Here is a 22,557-nt window from a genome sequence, read left to right as displayed (position 1 = left end):
GTTTAGGTTAGGGTTGAATTGGCATGTGGAAATGAAGCTAGCATTAGATTAAGGTTGTGGTTTAGGTTAGGGTTGAACTGGGATGTGGATATGAAGCTAGGATTAGGGTAAATGTTAGGGTTGTGGTTTAGGTTAGGGTTGAACTGGGATGTGGACATGAAGCTAGGATTAGGGTAAATGTTAGGGTTGTGGTTTAGGTTAGGGTTGAACTGGGATGTGGATATGAAGCTAGGGTTAGGGTAAATGTTAGGGTTGTGGTTTAGGTTAGGCTTGAACTGGGATGTGGATATGAAGCTAGGGTTAAGGTTGTGGTTTAGGTTAGGGTTGAACTGGGATGTGGATATGAAGCTAGGGTTAGGGTAAATGTTAGGGTTAAAAGTTGAGCATCTTTCAGTTTCACCATTCTTGAGGAAGATGTAGAGAAGGATGATGCGGATCTTGTCGTGGGTTGTAACATTGGCGTCCAGCAGGATGGGCACGATGGCCCTCATGGGGTCCTTGATCTTCTCCCCTTCAGCGTCTGTACCCATGGCCAAGTCCTACATGCCACACAGACAGGAGATTAGAGATACATACCAAATAGCAACCCATTCCTTATATACAGTGCATTCAGACCCCTTGACCCTTTCCACATTTTGTTACGTTACAGCCTTATTCTAAAATGTTAAATTTTTTCCTCATCAATCTACACACAATACCCCATAATGACAAAGAAAACAGGTTTAGACATTTTTCGTTTAGACATTACAAATAAAAACGGAAATACCTTATTTACATAAGTATTCAGACCCTTTTCTGAGACTCAAAATTGAGCTCAGCTGCATCCTGTTTCCATTGATCACCTCCTTGTTCATCCTTGATTGGAGTCCACCTGAGGTAAATTTGATTGATTGGACATGATTTGGAAAGGCACACACCTGTCTATATAAGGTCCCACAGTTGACAGTGCATGTCAGAGCAAAAACCAAGCCATGAGGTCAAAGGAATTGTCCGTAGAGCTCCGAGACAGGATTGTGTCGAGGCACAGATCTGGGGAAGGGTCTCAAAAAATGTCTGCAGCATTGAAGGTCCCCAAGAAAAGTCTCCCCCATCATTCTTAAATGGAAGAAGATTGGAACCACCAAGTCTCTTCCTAGAGCTGGCCAAACTGAGCAATTAGGGGATGGTCACTCTGACAGAGCTCCAGAGTTTCTCTGTGGAGATGGGAGAACCTTCCAGAAGGAAAACCATCTCTGCAGCACTCCACCAATCAGGCCTTTATGGTAGAGTGGCCAGACGGAAGCCACTCCTCAGTAAAAGGCACAAGACAGCCCACTTGGAGTTTGCCAAGAGGCACCTAAAGACTCTCCGACCATGAGAATCAAGATTCTCTGGTGTGATAAAACCAAGATTGAACTCTTTGGCCTGAATGCCAAGTATTACGTCTGGAGGAAACCTGGCACCATCCCTATGGTGAAGCATGGTGGTGGCAGCATCATGCTGTGAGGATGTTTTTCAGCTGCAGGGACTGGGAGACTAGTCAGGATCGAGGGAAAGATGAACAGACAAAGTACAGATAGATCCTTGATGAAAACCTGCTCCAGAGCGTTCAGGACCTCAGACTGGGGTGTAGGTTCACCTTCCATCAGGACAACAACCCTAAGCACACAGCCAAGACAACACAGTAGTGGCTTTGGGAAAAGTCTCTGAATATCCTTGAGTGGCCCAGCCAGAGCCCGGACTTGAACCCGATCGAACATCTCTGGAGAGACCTGAAAATAGCTGTTGCATCGACGCTCCCCATCCAAGCGGATTTGCAGAGAAGAATGAGAGAAACTCCCCAAATACAGGTGTGCCAAGCTTGTTGTGTCATGCCCAAGAAGACTCAAGGCTGTAATCGCTGCCAAAGGTGCTTCAACAATGTACTGAGTAAAGGGTCTGAATACTTTTGTATTTCAGTTTCTTATTTTTAATACATTAGCAAATATGTCTAAAAACCTGTTTTTGCTTCTTCATTATAGGGTATTGTGTGTAGATTAACGAGGAAACTATAATCAATTTTAGAATACGGCTGTAATGTAACAAAAATGTTGAAAAATGAAAGGGGTCTGAATACTTTCAGAATGCAGTGTAGTGCCCTATACTGTACAAGTAAGTAAGTAAGTTTGGGAGTCGGAATGGTAGACGGGTTGGGAAAAACGCGGAAGGCAAATTTCGATTGAATGCATTCAGTTGTGCAACTGGCTAGATATCCCCTTTCCCGTTCCCAATAGTGTGTTTCTGTAGCGTGAGGCAGCTTGATGTACAAGTACAACCCTTGGACAGGACGCTAGTCTATCGCAGGGTCGTACCCCCAATCTATCTATCAATCTACCAATCTAATCTATCTATCTATAACAGCGACGCATTGGGCTATAGTGCCCTAGAATGAGCCTCTTCTCCCATCCTCTCTGTCCCTTGCTATGCCTCCTCTCTCCATCCCCTCCCACCTCTTCCCTGCCATCACTTCCATCCCTCATCTCCCCTCCATCCCTTCCTGTCCTTTACCTGCTCCACCCGACACAACTTGTCCACTGTGCCCTGGTAGTGCTTCATGCAGTCCTCAGCCAGCTGCAGGTGAGTGGAGTACTGAGACACACAGTGAGACAGGGTCAGTACACACATGTCATGTGCACATACAGACACACACACAGACACACACACTAACCTTGCTCAGCTCCTTCTGGTACTGGGGCATCTTCTTCAGCATCTGAGAGAGGTCCCTCATGGTGGTCTGTTGGAACACACAACACGGTCCACTCAGCCGTAGGAACGTACTGACAAAGAGTATTACCAGACGGGGAGGCTTTCTGAAAGCATCCCTCGCTCCGTACCTTCTCTCCAGCAGTGTTCATCCTCTTGCTAGCAGAGAAGTCCTTCAGTTGGCGTGTCACCTCCCTGATGGCAGTTGGAGAAGATAGATAGAGATAGCAGAAGAGAACTAGTAAGTAGGAGAGCTCTACTTTGTTATGGCTTTATTTTTTCAAACAGTGGCAGTGATATGGACGAGAGAGAGAGAGGACGAGAGAGAGAGAGGACGAGAGAGAGAGAGGACGAGAGAGAGAGAGAGGACGAGAGAGAGAGAGAGGACGAGAGAGAGAGAGAGGACGAGAGAGAGAGAGGGGACGAGAGAGAGAGAGGACGAGAGAGAGAGAGGACGAGAGAGAGAGAGGACGAGAGAGAGAGAAACGGGTGTGTGACTTACGTGGACACCTCAGCTATATGTTTGTGTCTGAGCCCCACCCACAGGTCATCGTCCTCGTGCAGCAGGACCTCCTTCTGAGAAGTGTCTCCCATCCCAGGGGAATCATATCTGATACAGACAGACACGTGAATGGACAGTCAGACAGATATACAGGGGGAAATAATTAGCCAGGTAGATAGACAGAGACAGGAAGCTAGACGGAGACAGGAAGCTAGATGGAGACAGGGGGAGAGGCAAAGATAAATTGGGTCCAAACAGGCAAAAGCACTCATATATTTACTGTAATCAACATCAGCAGCCAGCAACAACATTGTGTTACTACACTACACTATATAGAAACTCCAGCACATAGAATTTACTATATAGAAACTCCAGCACATAGAATTCACTATATAGAAACTCCAGCACATAGAATTCACTATATAGAAACTCCAGCACATAGAATTCACTATATAGAAACTCCAGCACATAGAATTCACAGCCAAATATTTCAACACAAGACCAAACGGAATCTAGGCTAAATTGCAAAGCCATTCTTCGAACCTGGCACAGACGCCTGAGCCCTGAATGTAAGTGTGTGTGGGAAAGGTATCGAAGTCTCTAGCGATCTAAAACACCACAGACCTTGTAGTGAAAGATTCTGTGGGCGCTGCAGATTCTTTTCTTCTTTTCTTCTATTGACAGTAGTTACACCTAAACCTTCGCAGCTAGCTAGGCCTCAGCCTGTCTCTTTCCTTGGAGACTACTTAAGGGAGGGATGTGAATGCCGAGACACACACACACACACACACACACACACACACACACACACACACACACACACACACACACGCAAATGCACCCAGACGTACCTGTAGACGTCGTTTTCAATGGGCAGCAGGTCGTAGCCCATGGCCTGGAAGGTGAGCTCATGCAGTACGGGGGAGACGGGGTCAAAAGCCCTGTCCAGGATGATCAGCTGAGAACGAGCCTTATCGGGACCCTGGATGGAGAGATAGAGGGGTAGAGGAGAGAGGATTTACTCTGTGTCCTGATAGCTCCTACATCAAATATGTATACAGTAATTTGAATAATAATACATTTCCTTTATAACACCCTTCCATTGAAAGCCAATATGTATACAGTAATATCAATAACATTTCCTTTATAACACCCTTCCATTGAAAGCCAATTGCAAAGTGCTACAGTGAGGTGGGATCTTTTGTAGCTGGTTGTTTATTAAAGTAGCACACGGTAACAGTACATGTCAGGTTCATATCTTCTATGTTCTCATAGGTTCACTGCTAAAACATTTCCTTCTACCTCTAATCTCATAAATCCCTCCCTCACCTCCCCCATGGTGGGGTCATCTGCCTTGTAGGCGTCCAGTTTGTCCTGCAACAGCTGGGCCAGGGTGGCATTGTCTTTGTACTCCCTGAGCGAGAGAGAGCGAAAGAGAGAGAGAGAGAGAGAGAGAGAGAGAGAGAGAGAGAGAGAGAGGTAGAGAGAGAGAGTGAGAGAGGTAGAGAGAGCGAGAGAGAGAAAGAGTGGATGGAAGTTAACAATATGTTTCTATCCCATTCACTGACCCCCTGTCAATGAGAGGTTGCCTCCCAAATGGTAACCTAGTCCCTATACTACTTCTGACCCGTTCCCAGTAGTTCTTACATAGGGAATAATCTTCCGGGTTGGAGCGAGCGGTCGCATACGCACTTCGGTCTGCAGGTAGTATAACTTTTCATTACATTTCATTACATTTCATTATAGTACAACGGTTTGATTTGTCTAATCTTAGCAATTTCTTCTTAGCTAGCTACATAGCCGTCTTTGTATCAAAGATAATTGCGTAATTATCGTATTTCGTCGTCCTAACGTAGCCTACACTGCTATCTGCCCAGCAGCTAGCCAGCTAGCTAACGTCCACCGTCTACCGTATAGCAGCACTGTAGTAACTATTACCCTCAACTGAATGACTTGATTAGTGTAGTGTTAGCTAGCTACATAGTTGTCTTTGCTGTCTTCGTATCCAAGATAATTGTGTAGTTTAGAGTGTGTAGTTTTAGAGTGATTATCTTAATTTACCGAGGTTAGCTAGCCAGCTATTTGTCGTCCTTAACGTAGGAGACACTGCTAGCTAGCCAACAGCTAGCCAACGTCTACCGAATAGAACTTAACAACCCGGTCGCATTCCGCCTCGCTCCACAGGTAGTATCACATTTTCATTTCATTTCATTACAGTACAACGGTTTGATTTGTTTGATCGTAGCTAGCTACTTAGCTAGCTACATAGCCGTCTCTGTATCAAAGATAATTGTGTAGTCTAGAGCGATTTTCTAGGTTACCTAGCCAGCTATTGTCGTTCTTTTAACGTAACGTAACGTAATCAACACTGCTAGCTAGCCAGCTAGCCCCCGAATCAACAACGCAGCCACTGCCAGCTAGCCTACAAAGTCAACAACGCAGCCACTGCCAGCTAGCCTACTTCAGCAGTACTGTATCATTTTTAATCATTTTAGTCAATAAGATTCTTGCTACGTAAGCTCAACTTTCTGAACATTCGAGACGTGTAGTCCACTTGTCATTCAATCTCCTTTGCATTAGCGTAGCCTCTTCTGTAGCCTGTCAACTATGTGTCTGTCTATCCCTGTTCTCTCCTCTCTGCACAGACCATACAAACGCTCCACACCGCGTGGCCGCGGCCACCCTAATCTGGTGGTCCCAGCGCGCCCGACCCACGTGGAGTTCCAGGTCTCCGGTAGCCTCTGGAACTGCCGATCTGCGGCCAACAAGGCAGAGTTCATCTCAGCCTATGCCTCCCTCCAGTCCCTCGACTTCTTGGCACTGACGGAAACATGGATCACCACAGATAACACTGCTACTCCTACTGCTCTCTCTTCGTCCGCCCACGTGTTCTCGCACACCCCGAGAGCTTCTGGTCAGCGGGGTGGTGGCACCGGGATCCTCATCTCTCCCAAGTGGTCATTCTCTCTTTCTCCCCTTACCCATCTGTCTATCGCCTCCTTTGAATTCCATGCTGTCACAGTTACCAGCCCTTTCAAGCTTAACATACTTATCATTTATCGCCCTCCAGGTTCCCTCGGAGAGTTCATCAATGAGCTTGATGCCTTGATAAGCTCCTTTCCTGAGGACGGCTCACCTCTCACAGTTCTGGGCGACTTTAACCTCCCCACGTCTACCTTTGACTCATTCCTCTCTGCCTCCTTCTTTCCACTCCTCTCCTCTTTTGACCTCTCCCTCTCACCTTCCCCCTACTCACAAGGCAGGCAATACGCTCGACCTCATCTTTACTAGATGCTGTTCTTCCACTAACCTCATTGCAACTCCCCTCCAAGTCTCCGACCACTACCTTGTATCCTTTTCCCTCTCGCTCTCATCCAACACTTCCCACACTGCCCCTACTCGGATGGTATCGCGCCGTCCCAACCTTCGCTCTCTCTCCCCCGCTACTCTCTCCTCTTCCATCCTATCATCTCTTCCCTCTGCTCAAACCTTCTCCAACCTATCTCCTGATTCTGCCTCCTCAACCCTCCTCTCCTCCCTTTCTGCATCCTTTGACTCTCTATGTCCCCTATCCTCCAGGCCGGCTCGGTCCTCCCCTCCCGCTCCGTGGCTCGACGACTCATTGCGAGCTCACAGAACAGGGCTCCGGGCAGCCGAGCGGAAATGGAGGAAAACTCGCCTCCCTGCGGACCTGGCATCCTTTCACTCCCTCCTCTCTACATTTTCCTCTTCTGTCGCTGCTGCTAAAGCCACTTTCTACCACTCTAAATTCCAAGCATCTGCCTCTAACCCTAGGAAGCTCTTTGCCACCTTCTCCTCCCTCCTGAATCCTCCTCCCCCTCCCCCCTCCTCCCTCTCTGCAGATGACTTCGTCAACCATTTTGAAAAGAAGGTCGACGACATCCGATCCTCGTTTGCTAAGTCAAACGACACCGCTGGTTCTGCTCACACTGCCCTACCCTGTGCTCTGACCTCTTTCTCCCCTCTCTCTCCAGACGAAATCTCGCGTCTTGTGACGGCAGGACGCCCAACAACCTGCCCGCTTGACCCTATCCCCTCCTCTCTTCTCCAGACCATTTCCGGAGACCTTCTCCCTTACCTCACCTCGCTCATCAACTCATCCCTGACCGCTGGCTACGTCCCTTCCGTCTTCAAGAGAGCGAGAGTTGCACCCCTTCTGAAAAAACCTACACTCGATCCCTCCGATGTCAACAACTACAGACCAGTATCCCTTCTTTCTTTTCTCTCCAAAACTCTTGAACGTGCCGTCCTTGGCCAGCTCTCCCGTTATCTCTCTCAGAATGACCTTCTTGATCCAAATCAGTTAGGTTTCAAGACTAGTCATTCAACTGAGACTGCTCTTCTCTGTATCACGGAGGCGCTCCGCACTGCTAAAGCTAACTCTCTCTCCTCTGCTCTCATCCTTCTAGACCTATCGGCTGCCTTCGATACTGTGAACCATCAGATCCTCCTCTCCATCCTCTCCGAGTTGGGCATCTCCGGCGCGGCCCACGCTTGGATTGCGTCCTACCTGACAGGTCGCTCCTACCAGGTGGCGTGGCGAGAATCTGTCTCCTCACCACATGCTCTCACCACTGGCGTCCCCCAGGGCTCTGTTCTAGGCCCTCTCCTATTCTCGCTATACACCAAGTCACTTGGCTCTGTCATAACCTCACATGGTCTCTCCTATCATTGCTATGCAGACGACACACAATTAATCTTCTCCTTTCCCCCTTCTGATGACCAGGTGGCGAATCGCATCTCTGCATGTCTGGCAGACATATCAGTGTGGATGACGGATCACCACCTCAAGCTGAACCTCGGCAAGACGGAGCTGCTCTTCCTCCCGGGGAAGGACTGCCCGTTCCATGATCTCGCCATCACGGTTGACAACTCCACTGTGTCCTCCTCCCAGAGCGCTAAGAACCTTGGCGTGATCCTGGACAACACCCTGTCGTTCTCAACTAACATCAAGGCGGTGGCCCGTTCCTGTAGGTTCATGCTCTACAACATCCGCAGAGTACGACCCTGCCTCACACAGGAAGCGGCGCAGGTCCTAATCCAGGCACTTGTCATCTCCCGTCTGGATTACTGCAACTCGCTGTTGGCTGGGCTCCCTGCCTGTGCCATTAAACCCCTACAACTCATCCAGAACGCCGCAGCCCGTCTGGTGTTCAACCTTCCCAAGTTCTCTCACGTCACCCCGCTCCTCCGCTCTCTCCACTGGCTTCCAGTTGAAGCTCGCATCCGCTACAAGACCATGGTGCTTGCCTACGGAGCTGTGAGGGAACGGCACCTCAGTACCTCCAGGCTCTGATCAGGCCCTACACCCAAACAAGGGCACTGCGTTCATCCACCTCTGGCCTGCTCGCCTCCCTACCACTGAGGAAGTACAGTTCCCGCTCAGCCCAGTCAAAACTGTTCGCTGCTCTGGCCCCCCAATGGTGGAACAAACTCCCTCACGACGCCAGGACAGCGGAGTCAATCACCACCTTCCGGAGACACCTGAAACCCCACCTCTTTAAGGAATACCTAGGATAGGATAAAGTAATCCTTCTCACCCCCCTTAAAAGATGCACTATTGTAAAGTGGATGCTCCACTGGATGTCATAAGGTGAATGCACCAATTTGTAAGTCGCTCTGGATAAGAGCGTCTGCTAAATGACTTAAATGTAAATGTAAATTAAATAGGCTGCCATTTGGGACACAGTAATATTGCTTTTCCTAATGTCCCCATTGTCTGAGATGCGCCCCCTGTGTCTCACCCTCGGTATCTGACAGCAGGGTACTCCTTCAGGGTGGCGCACAGGGTGGCCAGCTGGTCTGCCAGCCTCTCCATCACTGGGTTCTTCAGTGGGGTCTTATGGGGGCTGTAGAAACTCTGGAAGGCATCCGGGTTGTCCAGAGAGTATACCTGCACACACACACACATTTCATCAATCAAATGTTATTTGGCCTTTCCTTCCTGTATGTGTGTATGATGGGACAGTGACGTGGCCTTTCCTTCCTGTATGTGTGTATGATGGGACAGTGGCCGTGGCCTTTCCTTCCTGTATGTGTGTATGATGGGACAGTGACGTGGCCTTTCCTTCCTGTATGTGTGTATGATGGGACAGTGACCGTGGCCTTTCCTTCCTGTATGTGTGTATGATGGGACAGTGACCGTGGCCCTTCCTGTATGTGTGTATGATGGGACCTTCCTTCCTGTATGTGTGTATGATGGGACAGTGACCGTGGCCTTTCCTTCCTGTATGTGTGTATGATGGGACAGTGACCGTGGCCTTTCCTTCCTGTATGTGTGTATGATGGGACAGTGACGTGGCCTTTCCTTCCTGTATGTGTGTATGATGAGACAGTGACCGTGGCCTTTCCTTCCTGTATGTGTGTATGATGGGACAGTGACGTGGCCTTTCCTTCCTGTATGTGTGTATGATGAGACAGTGACCGTGGCCTTTCCTTCCTGTATGTGTGTATGATGGGACAGTGACCGTGGCCTTTCCTTCCTGTATGTGTGTATGATGGGACAGTGACCGTGGCCTTTCCTTCCTGTATGTGTGTATGATGGGACAGTGACCGTGGCCTTTCCTTCCTGTATGTGTGTATGATGGGACAGTGACGTGGCCTTTCCTTCCTGTATGTGTGTATGATGAGACAGTGACCGTGGCCTTTCCTTCCTGTATGTGTGTATGATGGGACAGTGACCGTGGCCTTTCCTTCCTGTATGTGTGTATGATGGGACAGTGACCGTGGCCTTTCCTTCCTGTATGTGTGTATGATGGGACAGTGACCGTGGCCTTTCCTTCCTGTATGTGTGTATGATGGGACAGTGACCGTGGCCTTTCCTTCCTGTATGTGTGTATGATGAGACAGTGACATGGCCTTTCCTTCCTGTAGGTGTGTATGATGAGACAGTGACCGTGGCCTTTCCTTCCTGTATGTGTGTATGATGGGACAGTGACATGGCCTTTCCTTCCTGTATGTGTGTATGATGGGACAGTGACCGTGGCCTTTCCTTCCTGTATGTGTGTATGATGGGACAGTGACATGGCCTTTCCTTCCTGTATGTGTGTATGATGGGACAGTGACCGTGGCCTTTCCTTCCTGTATGTGTGTATGATGGGACAGTGACATGGCCTTTCCTTCCTGTATGTGTGTATGATGGGACAGTGAAGTGGCCTCTGCCATTCCTCTCTCGTCTACTGCTTTTAGTGTCTGTGTGTCGTGTCCTTGGTTTGTTTTTATGGCATATTTATTGGTAATGTAAAGTGCATTCGGAAAGTAGTCGGACCCCTTAACTTTCCCCATATTTTTTAATGTTACAGCCTTATTCTAATACGGATTAAATAAAAAAATGTCCTCATCAATCTACACACAATACCCCATAATGACATCACAATACCCCATAATGACATCACAATACCCCATAATGACATCACAATACCCCATAATGACATCACAATACCCCATAATGACATCTCAATACCCCATAATGACATCACAATACCCCATAATGACATCACAATACCCCATAATGACATCACAATACCCCATAATGACATCACAATACCCCATAATGACAAAAAAAAAAAAATTTTTTGAAATGTCTGCAAATGTATATATATATATAAAATAACGTATTTACATAAATATTCTTTGCTATGAGACTCGAAATGTGGGTAATGTGCATCCTGTTTCTGATCATCCTTGAGATGTTTCCACAACTTAATTGGAATCCACCAGTGGTAAATTCAATTGATTGGACATGATTTGGAAAGGCACACACCTGTATATATAAGGTCCCACAGTTGACAGTGCCTGTCAGCGCAAAAACTAAGCCATGAGGTTGAAGGAATTATCTGTAGAGCTCAGAGACAGGATTGTGTCGAGGCACAGATCTGGGGAAGGGTACAAAACATTTCTGCAGCATTGAAGGTCCCCAAGAACACAGTGGCATCAAGAACACAGTGGCCTCCATCATTCTTAAATGGAAGAAGTTTAGAACCACAAAAACTCTTCCTAGAGCTGGTCGCCCGGCCAAACTGAGCAATCGGGGGAGAAGGGCCTTGGTCAGGGAGGTGACCAAGAACCAGATGGTTACTGTGAGAGCTCCAAAGTTCCTCTGTGGAGATGGTTGTCCTTCTGGAAGGTTCTCCCATCTCTGCAGCACTCCACTAATCAGGCCTTTATGGTGGAGTGGCCAGATGGAAGCCACTCATCAGTCCACTTGGAGTTTGCCAGAAGACACCTAAAGGACTCTCAAACCATGAGAAACAAGATTCTTCGGTCTGATGAAACCAAGGTTGAACTTTTTGGCCTTAATGCGAAGCGTCACATCTGGAGGAAACCTGACACCATCCCTACGGTGAAGCATGGTGTTGGTATCATCATACAATGGGGATGTTTTTCAGTGGCAGGGACTGGGAGACTAGTCAGGATCGAGGGAAAGATGAATGGAGCAAAGTACAGAGAATTCCTTGATGAAAACCTGCTCCAGAGCACTCAGAACCTCAGACTGGTACAAGGTTCACCTTCCAACAGGACAACGACCGTAAGCACACAGCCAAGACAACGCAGGAGTGGCTTCGGGACAAGTCTCTGAATGTCCTTGAGTGGACCAGCCAGAGCCCGGACCTGAAACCGGACTTGAACATTTCTCTCTCCATCTCAATCGATCTCAAATCAAACCAAACAAAATTGTATTTGTTACATACTCAGTTTACAAAAGTTATAAAAGGTGCAGTGAAATATTTATGTGCTCCCTCAACATTGTCGTACAATAATCAATATCAATAAGAAGAAGAAGAGAACAGGTCATTGGAAGAAGACAATATGCATAGTGGCAGTAAACTGATATGTACATAACTCTCTGGCTATTCTAGGATCCCTCTATCTCTGGATCTTTCCCTCTGGCTCTTCATGGATCGCTCAATCTCCCTCCATCTCTATATTTCCCTGTCTCTCTCCTTCTGTTTCTCTCCCTCCGTTTGGTACCTGCGATTCGTAGGGCAGGAAGGCGATGTTGATCTCCGTCAGGGTCTTGATGGATTTGGAGGCACGGCTCTTCACTACCTCGTTGAAAAGTGGGTCTGGGCAGGCTGAAACAGGGAGAGGTTGATGTGAGTGTGAGTGGTGGTTCTGCGTGGCTCAGTTGGTAGAGCATGCATGGCACTTACAACATCAGGATTGTGGGTTTGATAAAAGCATATTAAAACATGGGCTGGTATATTAAGAACCCTTGTTTCAAAGGATGATGATGCTGAAAATGATGAGCTCTATTTAAAAATAAATCATATTTTAAAAAAAGAGTGTTTTCTTTCATTGCACATTATTCCTTCCATGAGGTAATTTGACCAACGTCACAGCCCTCTCCACCAAGAATGAATGGCTGAGGTTGCACTCATGTCCATTGAGCTGTGTAGTGAATCCGCAGAGCGCTTGAGGTGTAGTGGAAAGGCTCCTCCGGGAGCTACTCACAGTCAGTGAAGAAGACGTGGGCTGCTTTGTATTTGGCTGAATGGGGGTCTTTGAAGTCTCCAATTAGGGTCTGCACAGACTGGAGAGAGAAGGACACAAGAGCGTAAAACGTCTGTCGTGTGTGTGTGTGTGTGTGTGTGTGTGTGTGTTTCTGTCAGCATGTGTCTGTCAGCGTGGGCCTGCATGTGCTGTACGTGTTTGAATAAGGATGGGAGAGGTAGAGAGTAAAACTGGTAGAAGGAAGGAAGCTAGAGATCCTGTCCACAGACACACATGAGTATTGTGTGGTTTGCGTAGGCTGAGTCAACAACCCTGGGTTTGGGTACCATCTTATACAGAATGGTGGCATATGGTCTCTGTGTACAGTGAGAACAGAACGCTGTCAGAGATAGTGTTCTAAATATAGACTGCGAGAGGGAGATGATGGTGTGTGTGTGTGTACCTTGTCAGTGGGGGTAATCAGGTAAATGGCCTCCAGGGTGGGAAGAGGCTCTCGTCGCTTGTTTATATCCTCCACAACTAGGGGGGGAGAGAGAGAGAGACAGAGAGAGACAGAGAGAGAAAGAGAGAAGAGAGAGAGAAGAGAGAGAGAGAGACAGAGAGAGAGAGAGAGAGAGAAAGAAAGAGAGAAAGAGAGAGAGAGAGAGAGAGAGAGAGAGACAGAGACAGAGACAGAGACAGAGAGAGAGAGAGAGAGAGAGAGGTAGAGAGAGAGAGGTAGAGGTGGTTATATCATGTTAGCTGATGGCTGAGTCATGGTAGCCAAATGGTAGCTACAGTGCATATGTAACAAGTGTTGAATTTCACGTATAATTACACAATACCTGAATAGTTCCCTGATATTAGTGTACATTCCTATTGTTGTTGTAAGAGTCCTTTTTAATGTTGCACACATCACTCTCCTTCTGCCCCCCCCTCCCTTCAGTTACTGAAACATTTCCCCATGAAATCATAATCAATCATATGTGTTACAACACTTATAATGACTTTATATGGTCACTTACATTATAATGGTCTCCCACCAATATATTGGGGTGTTCATTTGTACTTTGCAGAGAAGTTTGGGCAGCTAAGTATTTGTTAATGGAAGGTTTTCCTGTCATTATCAGGTATGTCACGTGTTTCTGTTTGTCGAGTTATGTTGACGATATTTAAACTGTTAGTTTGCAAGTGCATGTCATGTACTGTGCTGTGCTGTACTGTATGTAACTGCCTGGCTATTATTGAGAGACTTGTCTAGTCTAGGCCTGTAGGCTATACAGTACATTTCTCTTTCATAATGTAAATGGCATTTGTCTTACATTATGTCATTCACAAGCTTATTGTTATATGCCCTGTTTACTGCACCCATGTGGAAGAGAGGAGTTTGGCGTATTAGGGCAGCACGGTTGTTCATTGGACGTTTTTGCTGTCATTATCAGAGAATAAAAGACCTACACCAACCCTGATCCTCTGGTCGTATGTAAGCCAATCAAAACACACCGCAGAGGCAATCGACACCGGTCCCACATACAGTATAACAATAGAGGCTGATGAGGTTTAAATCAAAAAGAGTGCTTACTGGTGATGCCCTCTGACATGATGTCTGTCATCTTGCAGCAAGAGGACAACATCCTCATGCTCAGCTGGTCCACAATCAGCGCCTGGGGCCAGGAAGAGAAACCAATGAGAAACCAGGGAGAGTAAAGACAGAGGGTTTGGAAAACAAGGTTAGGACTCTCTAATCATATTCAACATCCTCATGCTCAGCTGGTCCACAATCAGCGCCTGAGGCCAGGAAGAGAAACCAATGAGAAACCAGGGAGAGTAAGACAGAGGGTTTGGAAAACAAGGTTAGGACTCTCTAATCATATTCAACATCCTCATGCTCAGCTGGTCCACAATCAGCGCCTGAGGAGAGTAAGACAGAGGGTTTGGAAAACAAGGTTAGGACTCTCTAATCATATTCAAATGTTTCATTGGTAGCACTGGTGCAGTACACCCAACTTCACAACGAGCATCAAACAGTACTGAGGAGCACCTAAAAAAGATTGATTTAAATTACATTTAGATAGCCCATATGACTACTTTTGATGTAGCTATCCAGAAGGCCTTTTCTAGTCATTATACAACATTAACAACGTCTACTGTATTTCTGATCAATTTGATGTCATTTTATATGGACAAAAAAAAAAGTGCTTTTCTTTCAAAAACAAGGACATTTCTAAGTGACAAGTGGAAGAGCCTTACGGTCTTGTCCAATAGCTGTCATGTGGTGTATACCACTAGGGTGGTTGATAGTGAATGTTCGGGGTAATCATGGGTTCAAGGTGACAACACATGTAATAACACATGTGTGAGTGGAGGATTATATTAATGCATATCAAATGTTGTATATGTGAGTGTCGCCTAAATAAGAAATTAAGTGGTGTTTTTGGTCTAACGGCAACCTTTTAGTATGATATTATATTCGGTATGTTAGGCCTGTGTCGAATACTAATGACTCATTCAAATGTATTGCGAGACATTGACTCAGCTTTGATCTGAACTTTATTAAAGGAGCACCATTCTGAAAAGTGGTGGAGCTCTGGTACGCTCCGGCAGCACTACACTACCCAAAGGGCTCCAAGAAGCTCCTCATTAAATATATATATATAATATATATAAATATATATAAATAATATATATATGTTTTTTTTAATCAAAATACGTTTTGGGCAGAAATGCCTTCTGAAACATAAACTTTCATGTGCCTTAATAACAAACTTGTTTGCCATCTGTAAATACAAATAAAAGTGTTAAATTAGGAGTCTAGTTGCTTTAGCCATGGAAAAATACAGGAACCTTCCCGCTAGCCATGATTGGCTGAGATAATGGATGGGCTGGACGTGCCGAGAGACGAGTTCGGATTGGTCTGCCATGTAGCATGCTTCTGTCTATAACATGAGCTGGTCAGAATGTGTAGGTAATCCTTTCCACTTCATGTAGAGAGACGAGTTCTGATTGGTCTGCCATGTAGCATGCTTCTGTCTATAACATGAGCTGGTCAGAATGTGTAGGTAATCCTTTCCACTTCATGTAGAGAGACGAGTTCTGATTGGTCTGCCATGTAGCATGCTTCTGTCTATAACAGGAGCTGGTCAGAATGTGTGGATAATCCTTTCTACCTCAGCTTTTTTTGAAAGATTTCATGAAGAACTGAAAAAGTGTTGCATTGCTGCACTAAAGTTAATATCGCTGAAGTTAATAGCGCTGAAGTTAATAGCGCTGAAGTTAATAGCGCTGAAGTTAATAGCGCTGAAGTTAATAGCGCTGAAGTTAATAGCGCTGAAGTTAATAGCGCTGAAGTTAATAGCGCTGAAGATAATAGCGCTGAAGATAATAGCGCTGAAGTTAATAGCGCTGAAGTTAATAGCGCTGAAGTTAATAGCGCTGAAGTTAATAGCGCTGAAGATAATAGCGCTGAAGATAATAGCGCTGAAGTTAATAGCGCTGAAGATAATAGCGCTGAAGATAATAGCGCTGAAGTTAATAGCGCTGAAGTTAATAGCGCTGAAGATAATAGCGCTGAAGTTAATAGCGCTGAAGTTAATAGCCATGGACTACTTTCTGGAGGATGATCGTGCCATGTTGACTCTCTCTGACTCAGATGAATGAGGAAATCCCGGATTTAGGTCAAAACATTTTAATTGAACCAGACATTATAGAGTCTTCCCTGTCCTCATAAAAAAATGGTGATCAACAGTGTTGTTGTCACGGAAGAAGTTGACTGAGTTTTGAAATCCCTTGAACACCCATTGGAAGCCGAGAGATGATTTCCAAATACAGAGGGAGTTGAAAAGAGAACACAGGAGGCTGTTGTATAAAACACCTGTCTCCGGATTATATATTCAACTAAGGGCAACCACGGAATCTGTGACATAGGGTGAAAGTTGTTTTCATTGCAAATGGCTTAAGAGGATGTGAACCACACTGAATGGTTTAGACAAGGAAGAGCTCTCCGGTTGGTGTACCAAAATATTCAAGGGCCATTTTCTCAAAAGTGAGGTTACATGTTTACCAACTTTCAAAGCAGAATTACTTTCCCATTGTTCCTCAACTACAGTGTATGATATAACATTTTCTAGCTCGGAGTCTCTACTTTTATCCAATGTAAAAAACACCATTTCAAATGTTACTGCATACTGTAGGACCGAGTCCTACAGGTGGTGGGTGACATATTTGTAATCTTGGTGCACTTCCCTTCGCAAACACTAATCACAATAAATGTCATTCTACACTTCAAAGGAAAAAAACGATATCTCACCTGGGATTCGAAGTTGCCACAAATGGTGAAAATGACCAGGAGCCAGGCTTGCTACACTGTGAGCTATTCATGCTGTTTTCCTCTTCACTCTCACAGGTGAGGTGAAATCATACATTCACAGGTGAGGTGAAATCATACATTCACAGGTGAGGTGAAATCATACATTCACAGGTGAGGTGAAATCATACATTCACAGGTGAGGTGAAATCATACATCACAGGTGAGGTGAAATCATACATTCACAGGTGAGGTGAAATCATACATTCACAGGTGAGGTGAAATCATACATTCACAGGTCACAGGTGAGGTGAAATCATACATTCACAGGTGAGGTGAAATCATACATTCACAGGTGAGGTGAAATCATACATTCACAGGTGAGGTGAAATCATACATTCACAGGTGAGGTGAAATCATACATTCACAGGTGAGGTGAAATCATACATTCACAGGTGAGGTGAAATCATACATTCACAGGTGAGGTGAAATCATACATTCACAGGTGAGGTGAAATCATACATTCACAGGTGAGGTGAAATCATACTCTCACAGGTGAGGTGAAATCATACATTCACAGGTGAGGTGAAATCATACTCTCACAGGTGAGGTGAAATCATACATTCACAGGTGAGGTGAAATCATACATTCACAGGTGAGGTGAAATCATACATTCACAGGTGAGGTGAAATCATACATTCACAGGTGAGGTGAAATCATACTCTCACAGGTGAGGTGAAATCATACATTCACAGGTGAGGTGAAATCATACATTCACAGGTGAGGTGAAATCATACATTCACAGGTGAGGTGAAATCATACATTCACAGGTGAGGTGAAATCATACTCTCACAGGTGAGGTGAAATCATACATTCACAGGTGAGGTGAAATCATACATTCACAGGTGAGGTGAAATCATACTCTCACAGGTGAGGTGAAATCATACTCTCACAGGTGAGGTGAAATCATACATTCATAGGTGAGGTGAAATCATACTCTCACAGGTGAGGTGAAATCATACTCTCACAGGTGAGGTGAAATCATACTCTCACAGGTGAGGTGAAATCATACTCTCACAGGTGAGGTGAAATCATACTCTCACAGGTGAGGTGAAATCATACTCTCACAGGTGAGGTGAAATCATACTCTCACAGGTGAGGTGAAATCATACATTCACAGGTGAGGTGAAATCATACTCTCACAGGTGAGGTGAAATCATACATTCACAGGTGAGGTGAAATCATACAGGTGAGGTGAAATCATACTCTCACAGGTGAGGTGAAATCATACATTCACAGGTGAGATGAAATCATACTCTCACAGGTGAGGTGAAATCATACATTCACAGGTGAGGTGAAATCATGAGGTGAAATCATCACAGGTGAGGTGAAATCATACATTCACAGGTGAGGTGAAATCATACTCTCACAGGTGAGGTGAAATCATACATTCACAGGTGAGGTGAAATCATACATTCACAGGTGAGGTGAAATCATACATTCACAGGTGAGGTGAAATCATACTCTCACAGGTGAGGTGAAATCATACATTCACAGGTGAGGTGAAATCATACATTCACAGGTGAGGTGAAATCATACTCTCACAGGTGAGGTGAAATCATACTCTCACAGGTGAGGTGAAATCATACTCTCACAGGTGAGGTGAAATCATACTCTCACAGGTGAGGTGAAATCATACTCTCACAGGTGAGGTGAAATCATACTCTCACAGGTGAGGTGAAATCATACAGGTGAGGTGAAATCATACTCATAGGTGAGGTGAAATCATACTCTCACAGGTGAGGTGAAATCATACTCTCACAGGTGAGGTGAAATCATACTCTCACAGGTGAGGTGAAATCATACTCTCACAGGTGAGGTGAAATCATACTCTCACAGGTGAGGTGAAATCATACTTTCACAGTTAAAAAAAAGAAGGTTAAACTGCAGTATAACAAAGACAAATACTAATACTAATAGGACTCTCACCTTCCATTCTCCCTTCTTCTTCACCTTCTTGATGACATCATTCATAATCTCTGTGAAGGAGAAGAGAGTAGACGAACGGATCAGAACATTCGTTACGTCACGTGCTTCTTCACCGTGTGCAACCTTCCAATGTCAGTTGATATGGTTTTCTTTGAGTCAATGTCAAAACCCCTCACATGAAGATTTGAGCGTACAGTACTGGTTAATAGTATACAGTCATTTTCTCTGATTTGATTCATTGACAGGTATCAGACTGTTTCCATATAGTGATGAGTGACAGTGGAGCACAGGACACAAATGAGGACTCTCTCACACTTATAATCATGCCTCTGGGAACAAGGCTGAAGAAGAGTTATTCCGCTATGGAGGATCGACACCAGTTTTCACTTCCAGATCAACCACAGAGCACACTGACACTAAAATATGCTTCTATCAACCACAGAACACACTGACACTAAAATATGCTTCTATCAACCACAGAACACACTGACACTAAAATATGCTTCTATCAACCACAGAACACACAGACACTAAAATATGCTTCTATCAACCACAGAACACACAGACACTAAAATATGCTTCTATCAACCACAGAACACACTACTGAACACACAGACAAAAATATGCTTCTATCAACCACAGAACACACAGACACTAAAATATGCTTCTATCAACCACAGAACACACAGCTTCTACAACTAAAAAATATGAACTTCTTCTATCAACCACAGAACACACAGACACTAAAATATGCTTCTATCAACCACAGAACACACTGACACTAAAATATGCTTCTATCAACCACAGAACACACAGACACTAAAATATGCTTCTATCAACCACAGAACACACTGACACTAGAATATGCTTCTATCAACCACAGAACACACAGACACTAAAATATGCTTCTATCAACCACAGAACACACTGACACTAAAATATGCTTCTATCAACCACAGAACACACAGACACTAGAATATGCTTCCATTGGACAGCATTGCTCTGCTGTTGACAGCCTGCCTCATAGCTGTCATGTATAATTGCTGTTGTGCTGAATATGTGATTCTAGTCCATCGGAAGTCATCCAACCCCTCTTAGTACATCTAGTATTTTATTAAGATCTCCATTAGCTGTTACCAAGGCAACTACTCTTCCTGTGGTCTAAACAGAGATAAAACATTACAAAACATTGGGCATTATACACATTTACATTGCTCCATTATTACATTACAATAATATATTACATTGCTAAGAATAGTGCGTGTGTGTGTGTCTGTGTGTGTGTGCGTGCTGTGTGTGTGTGTCTGTGTGTCTGTGTGCTGTGTGTGTGTGTGTGTGTGTGTGTCTCTTCACAGTCCGCATTGTGCCGTGAGGTGTTGTTTCACCTGTTTTTTTTTAAAACCAGATGTTACTGCTAGCTTGAGATACCTAACGTGGAAGAGAGGTCCGTGTATTCATGGCTCTATTTAGTACTGTGCGTTTCCTAACCTCTGTTCTGGACTTGGGAGCTGTGAAGAGACTTCTGGCGGCGTGTCTTGTGGGGTATGTATGAGTGTCTGAGCTGTGTGTTAACCGACTGAACAGACAATTCAGTACATTTGACGAGCCAATACCTCTCACAAAGACCAGTAGTGATGCAGTCAGTCTTTCCTCTACTTTCAACCAAGAGAGATGGATATGCATGTTGTTGATATAAGGCCTCTGTGTACATTTAAGGGCCAGTCGTGCTGCTCTGTTCTGGGGAAACTGTAAAATTGTCCATGTCCCTCTTTGCAGCACCTGACCCTATAACTGGGCAGTAAGTCCAGGTGTGATAAAACTAGGGCCTGTAGGACTTGTTTGGTCAATTGTGATGTCAGGAAAGCAGAGCAGCGCTTTATCACGGACAGACCTCTCCCCATTTTGAATCCATATGTTTTGACCATATCAGCTTGCCATCTAGGGTTACCATCAAGCAGCCTCCTCAACTTGCTCAGTCGCCACATTCACATCAGCACGCTGCCAAGGGTTCAGTTCTATATTAAGTGAATGGTTTATGTGTGTGTGTGTGTGTGTGTATATATATATATATGTGCACCCATGTATGCATTGCCATCCATTATAAAATACTCACATCATTGCAAGGGGAGGGTATATGGCTCCTTAATTGGGGAGGACGAGGCTCGTGGTAACGGCTGGAGGGGAATCAGTGGAATAGTATCAAATCAATCAATGATTTCCATGTGTTTTCCATGTGTTTGATGCCATTGGATGTGCTCCGTTCCAGCCATTATTATGAGCCGTCCGCCCCTCAGCGGGCTCCTGTGCTTACACTGTAGCTGGCAAAATGGAGGGCTGCGGCTACACATGAGTCAAATGCATCTTGAAACACAGATGATGCCTTCTTATGCAGTTACATTCCAGAATGGCTTCCATAACAGAACTAAAGAATCAAATGTATTTTCCGATACGCAGAGAAGACAAATTCGTTCTCCGAATGAAAAAAAAACAACAACAAGTCAATTATTTTTGGTTGACTGCCATTGGCTCCAGTACGAACGGACTAATCCCATAGGTTGTCTGTGGGGCAGGCCAAGGCAGGCGGCCATGTTTCTGTGGCGATACCACTATTAGCCCGATCGCTGGTGTTGGCCATCTGGCTGCAGTATTGGGATAAATCCATTTAGGATGACTCTCTTTAATGTTTTGCAGTATCACCATATAAAAAAGGGTATTAAACTGCTAAGCCCTTTAGATCAGCAGTGGCCAACATCTAGGTGTACACAGAGATATAAACGGATTATCACAGATTAACCAGGATATGTGTGTGGATGGGCTGTGTGGAGACCGCAGGGCCTTTCAGAGAATGAAGTGGATTTGTTGGGTAAATGCTGCCGATAGACATTTGTGTAGACAACGTTCACCTCATGGTTAAATTACAAAATGACATTTGTTTTCTTACCCTGTAAGCAGTCTATGTACAGGGCCATTTAGGTGTACTATCCCTTTAAGCACAGACCACTCAAAGCCAGGGGGTTCGGTCTGTACAGGAAAGCAGCACTCTAGACGTAGATGCCCTGATGTGACCATGTGGTAGAGGATCTGAGAAAGAGGATACTTGTCTGAGCTCCATAGGGAAAGTGGACAACCTTGGAATAGACGTGCTCATTTAGTTGTAGTCTTTGTGGGGAATAGCTGAGAGTGAATCGCTTATTCAGCTCTTGTCTATTTACAGCTCTTTCTAGGCTATACCACAGGAAACCATTTCAGCAGACAGGATGCCATTCTGGGATTGTTCTGGCTCTTCCTTGACCCCCCCCCCCTCCCAGTCAGCAGGTGTGTCAGTACAGTCACATAGCAGACTGAGAGGATTGTTCTGGCTCTTCCTTGACCCCCCCCCCCTGTGTGGCAGTACAGTCACATAGCAGGCGAGAGGGATTGTTCTGGCTCTTCCTTGACCCCCCCCTCCCCTGTGTGGCAGTACAGTCACATAGCAGACGAGAGGATTGTTCTGGCTCTTCCTTGTGTGGCAGTACAGTCACATAGCAGTCTGAGAGGATTGTTCTGGCTCTTCCTTGTGTGGCAGTACAGTCACATAGCAGGCGAGAGG

The 22,557-nt window shown here is 45.4% G+C and overlaps 1 protein-coding gene across 2 annotated transcripts in view; it reads right to left on the bottom strand.

The window, feature by feature from the left end:
- Positions 1-22,557, bottom strand: part of LOC115146879 (syntaxin-binding protein 1-like) — a 56,162-nt gene that overhangs the window by 17,856 nt on the left and 15,749 nt on the right. For both annotated transcript variants that reach the window (XM_065004675.1, XM_065004674.1), the window contains exons 2-14: positions 18,969-19,018; positions 14,259-14,340; positions 13,140-13,216; positions 12,698-12,776; positions 12,215-12,318; positions 8,989-9,137; positions 4,553-4,637; positions 4,075-4,205; positions 3,224-3,331; positions 2,853-2,916; positions 2,687-2,752; positions 2,527-2,607; positions 401-539 (exon numbers count right to left, since the gene is read on the bottom strand). In XM_065004675.1, coding sequence (XP_064860747.1) covers positions 401-539; positions 2,527-2,607; positions 2,687-2,752; positions 2,853-2,916; positions 3,224-3,331; positions 4,075-4,205; positions 4,553-4,637; positions 8,989-9,137; positions 12,215-12,318; positions 12,698-12,776; positions 13,140-13,216; positions 14,259-14,340; positions 18,969-19,018 — 1,215 coding nt within the window. The remainder of the gene's footprint in view (positions 1-400; positions 540-2,526; positions 2,608-2,686; positions 2,753-2,852; positions 2,917-3,223; positions 3,332-4,074; positions 4,206-4,552; positions 4,638-8,988; positions 9,138-12,214; positions 12,319-12,697; positions 12,777-13,139; positions 13,217-14,258; positions 14,341-18,968; positions 19,019-22,557) is intronic.

Source organism: Oncorhynchus nerka, linkage group LG19 (assembly GCF_034236695.1).
Source record: "Oncorhynchus nerka isolate Pitt River linkage group LG19, Oner_Uvic_2.0, whole genome shotgun sequence".
Lineage (NCBI taxonomy): Eukaryota > Metazoa > Chordata > Actinopteri > Salmoniformes > Salmonidae > Oncorhynchus > Oncorhynchus nerka.
Note: the sequence above shows the minus strand (reverse complement) of the source record. Positions and strands in the feature narration are given on the sequence as shown.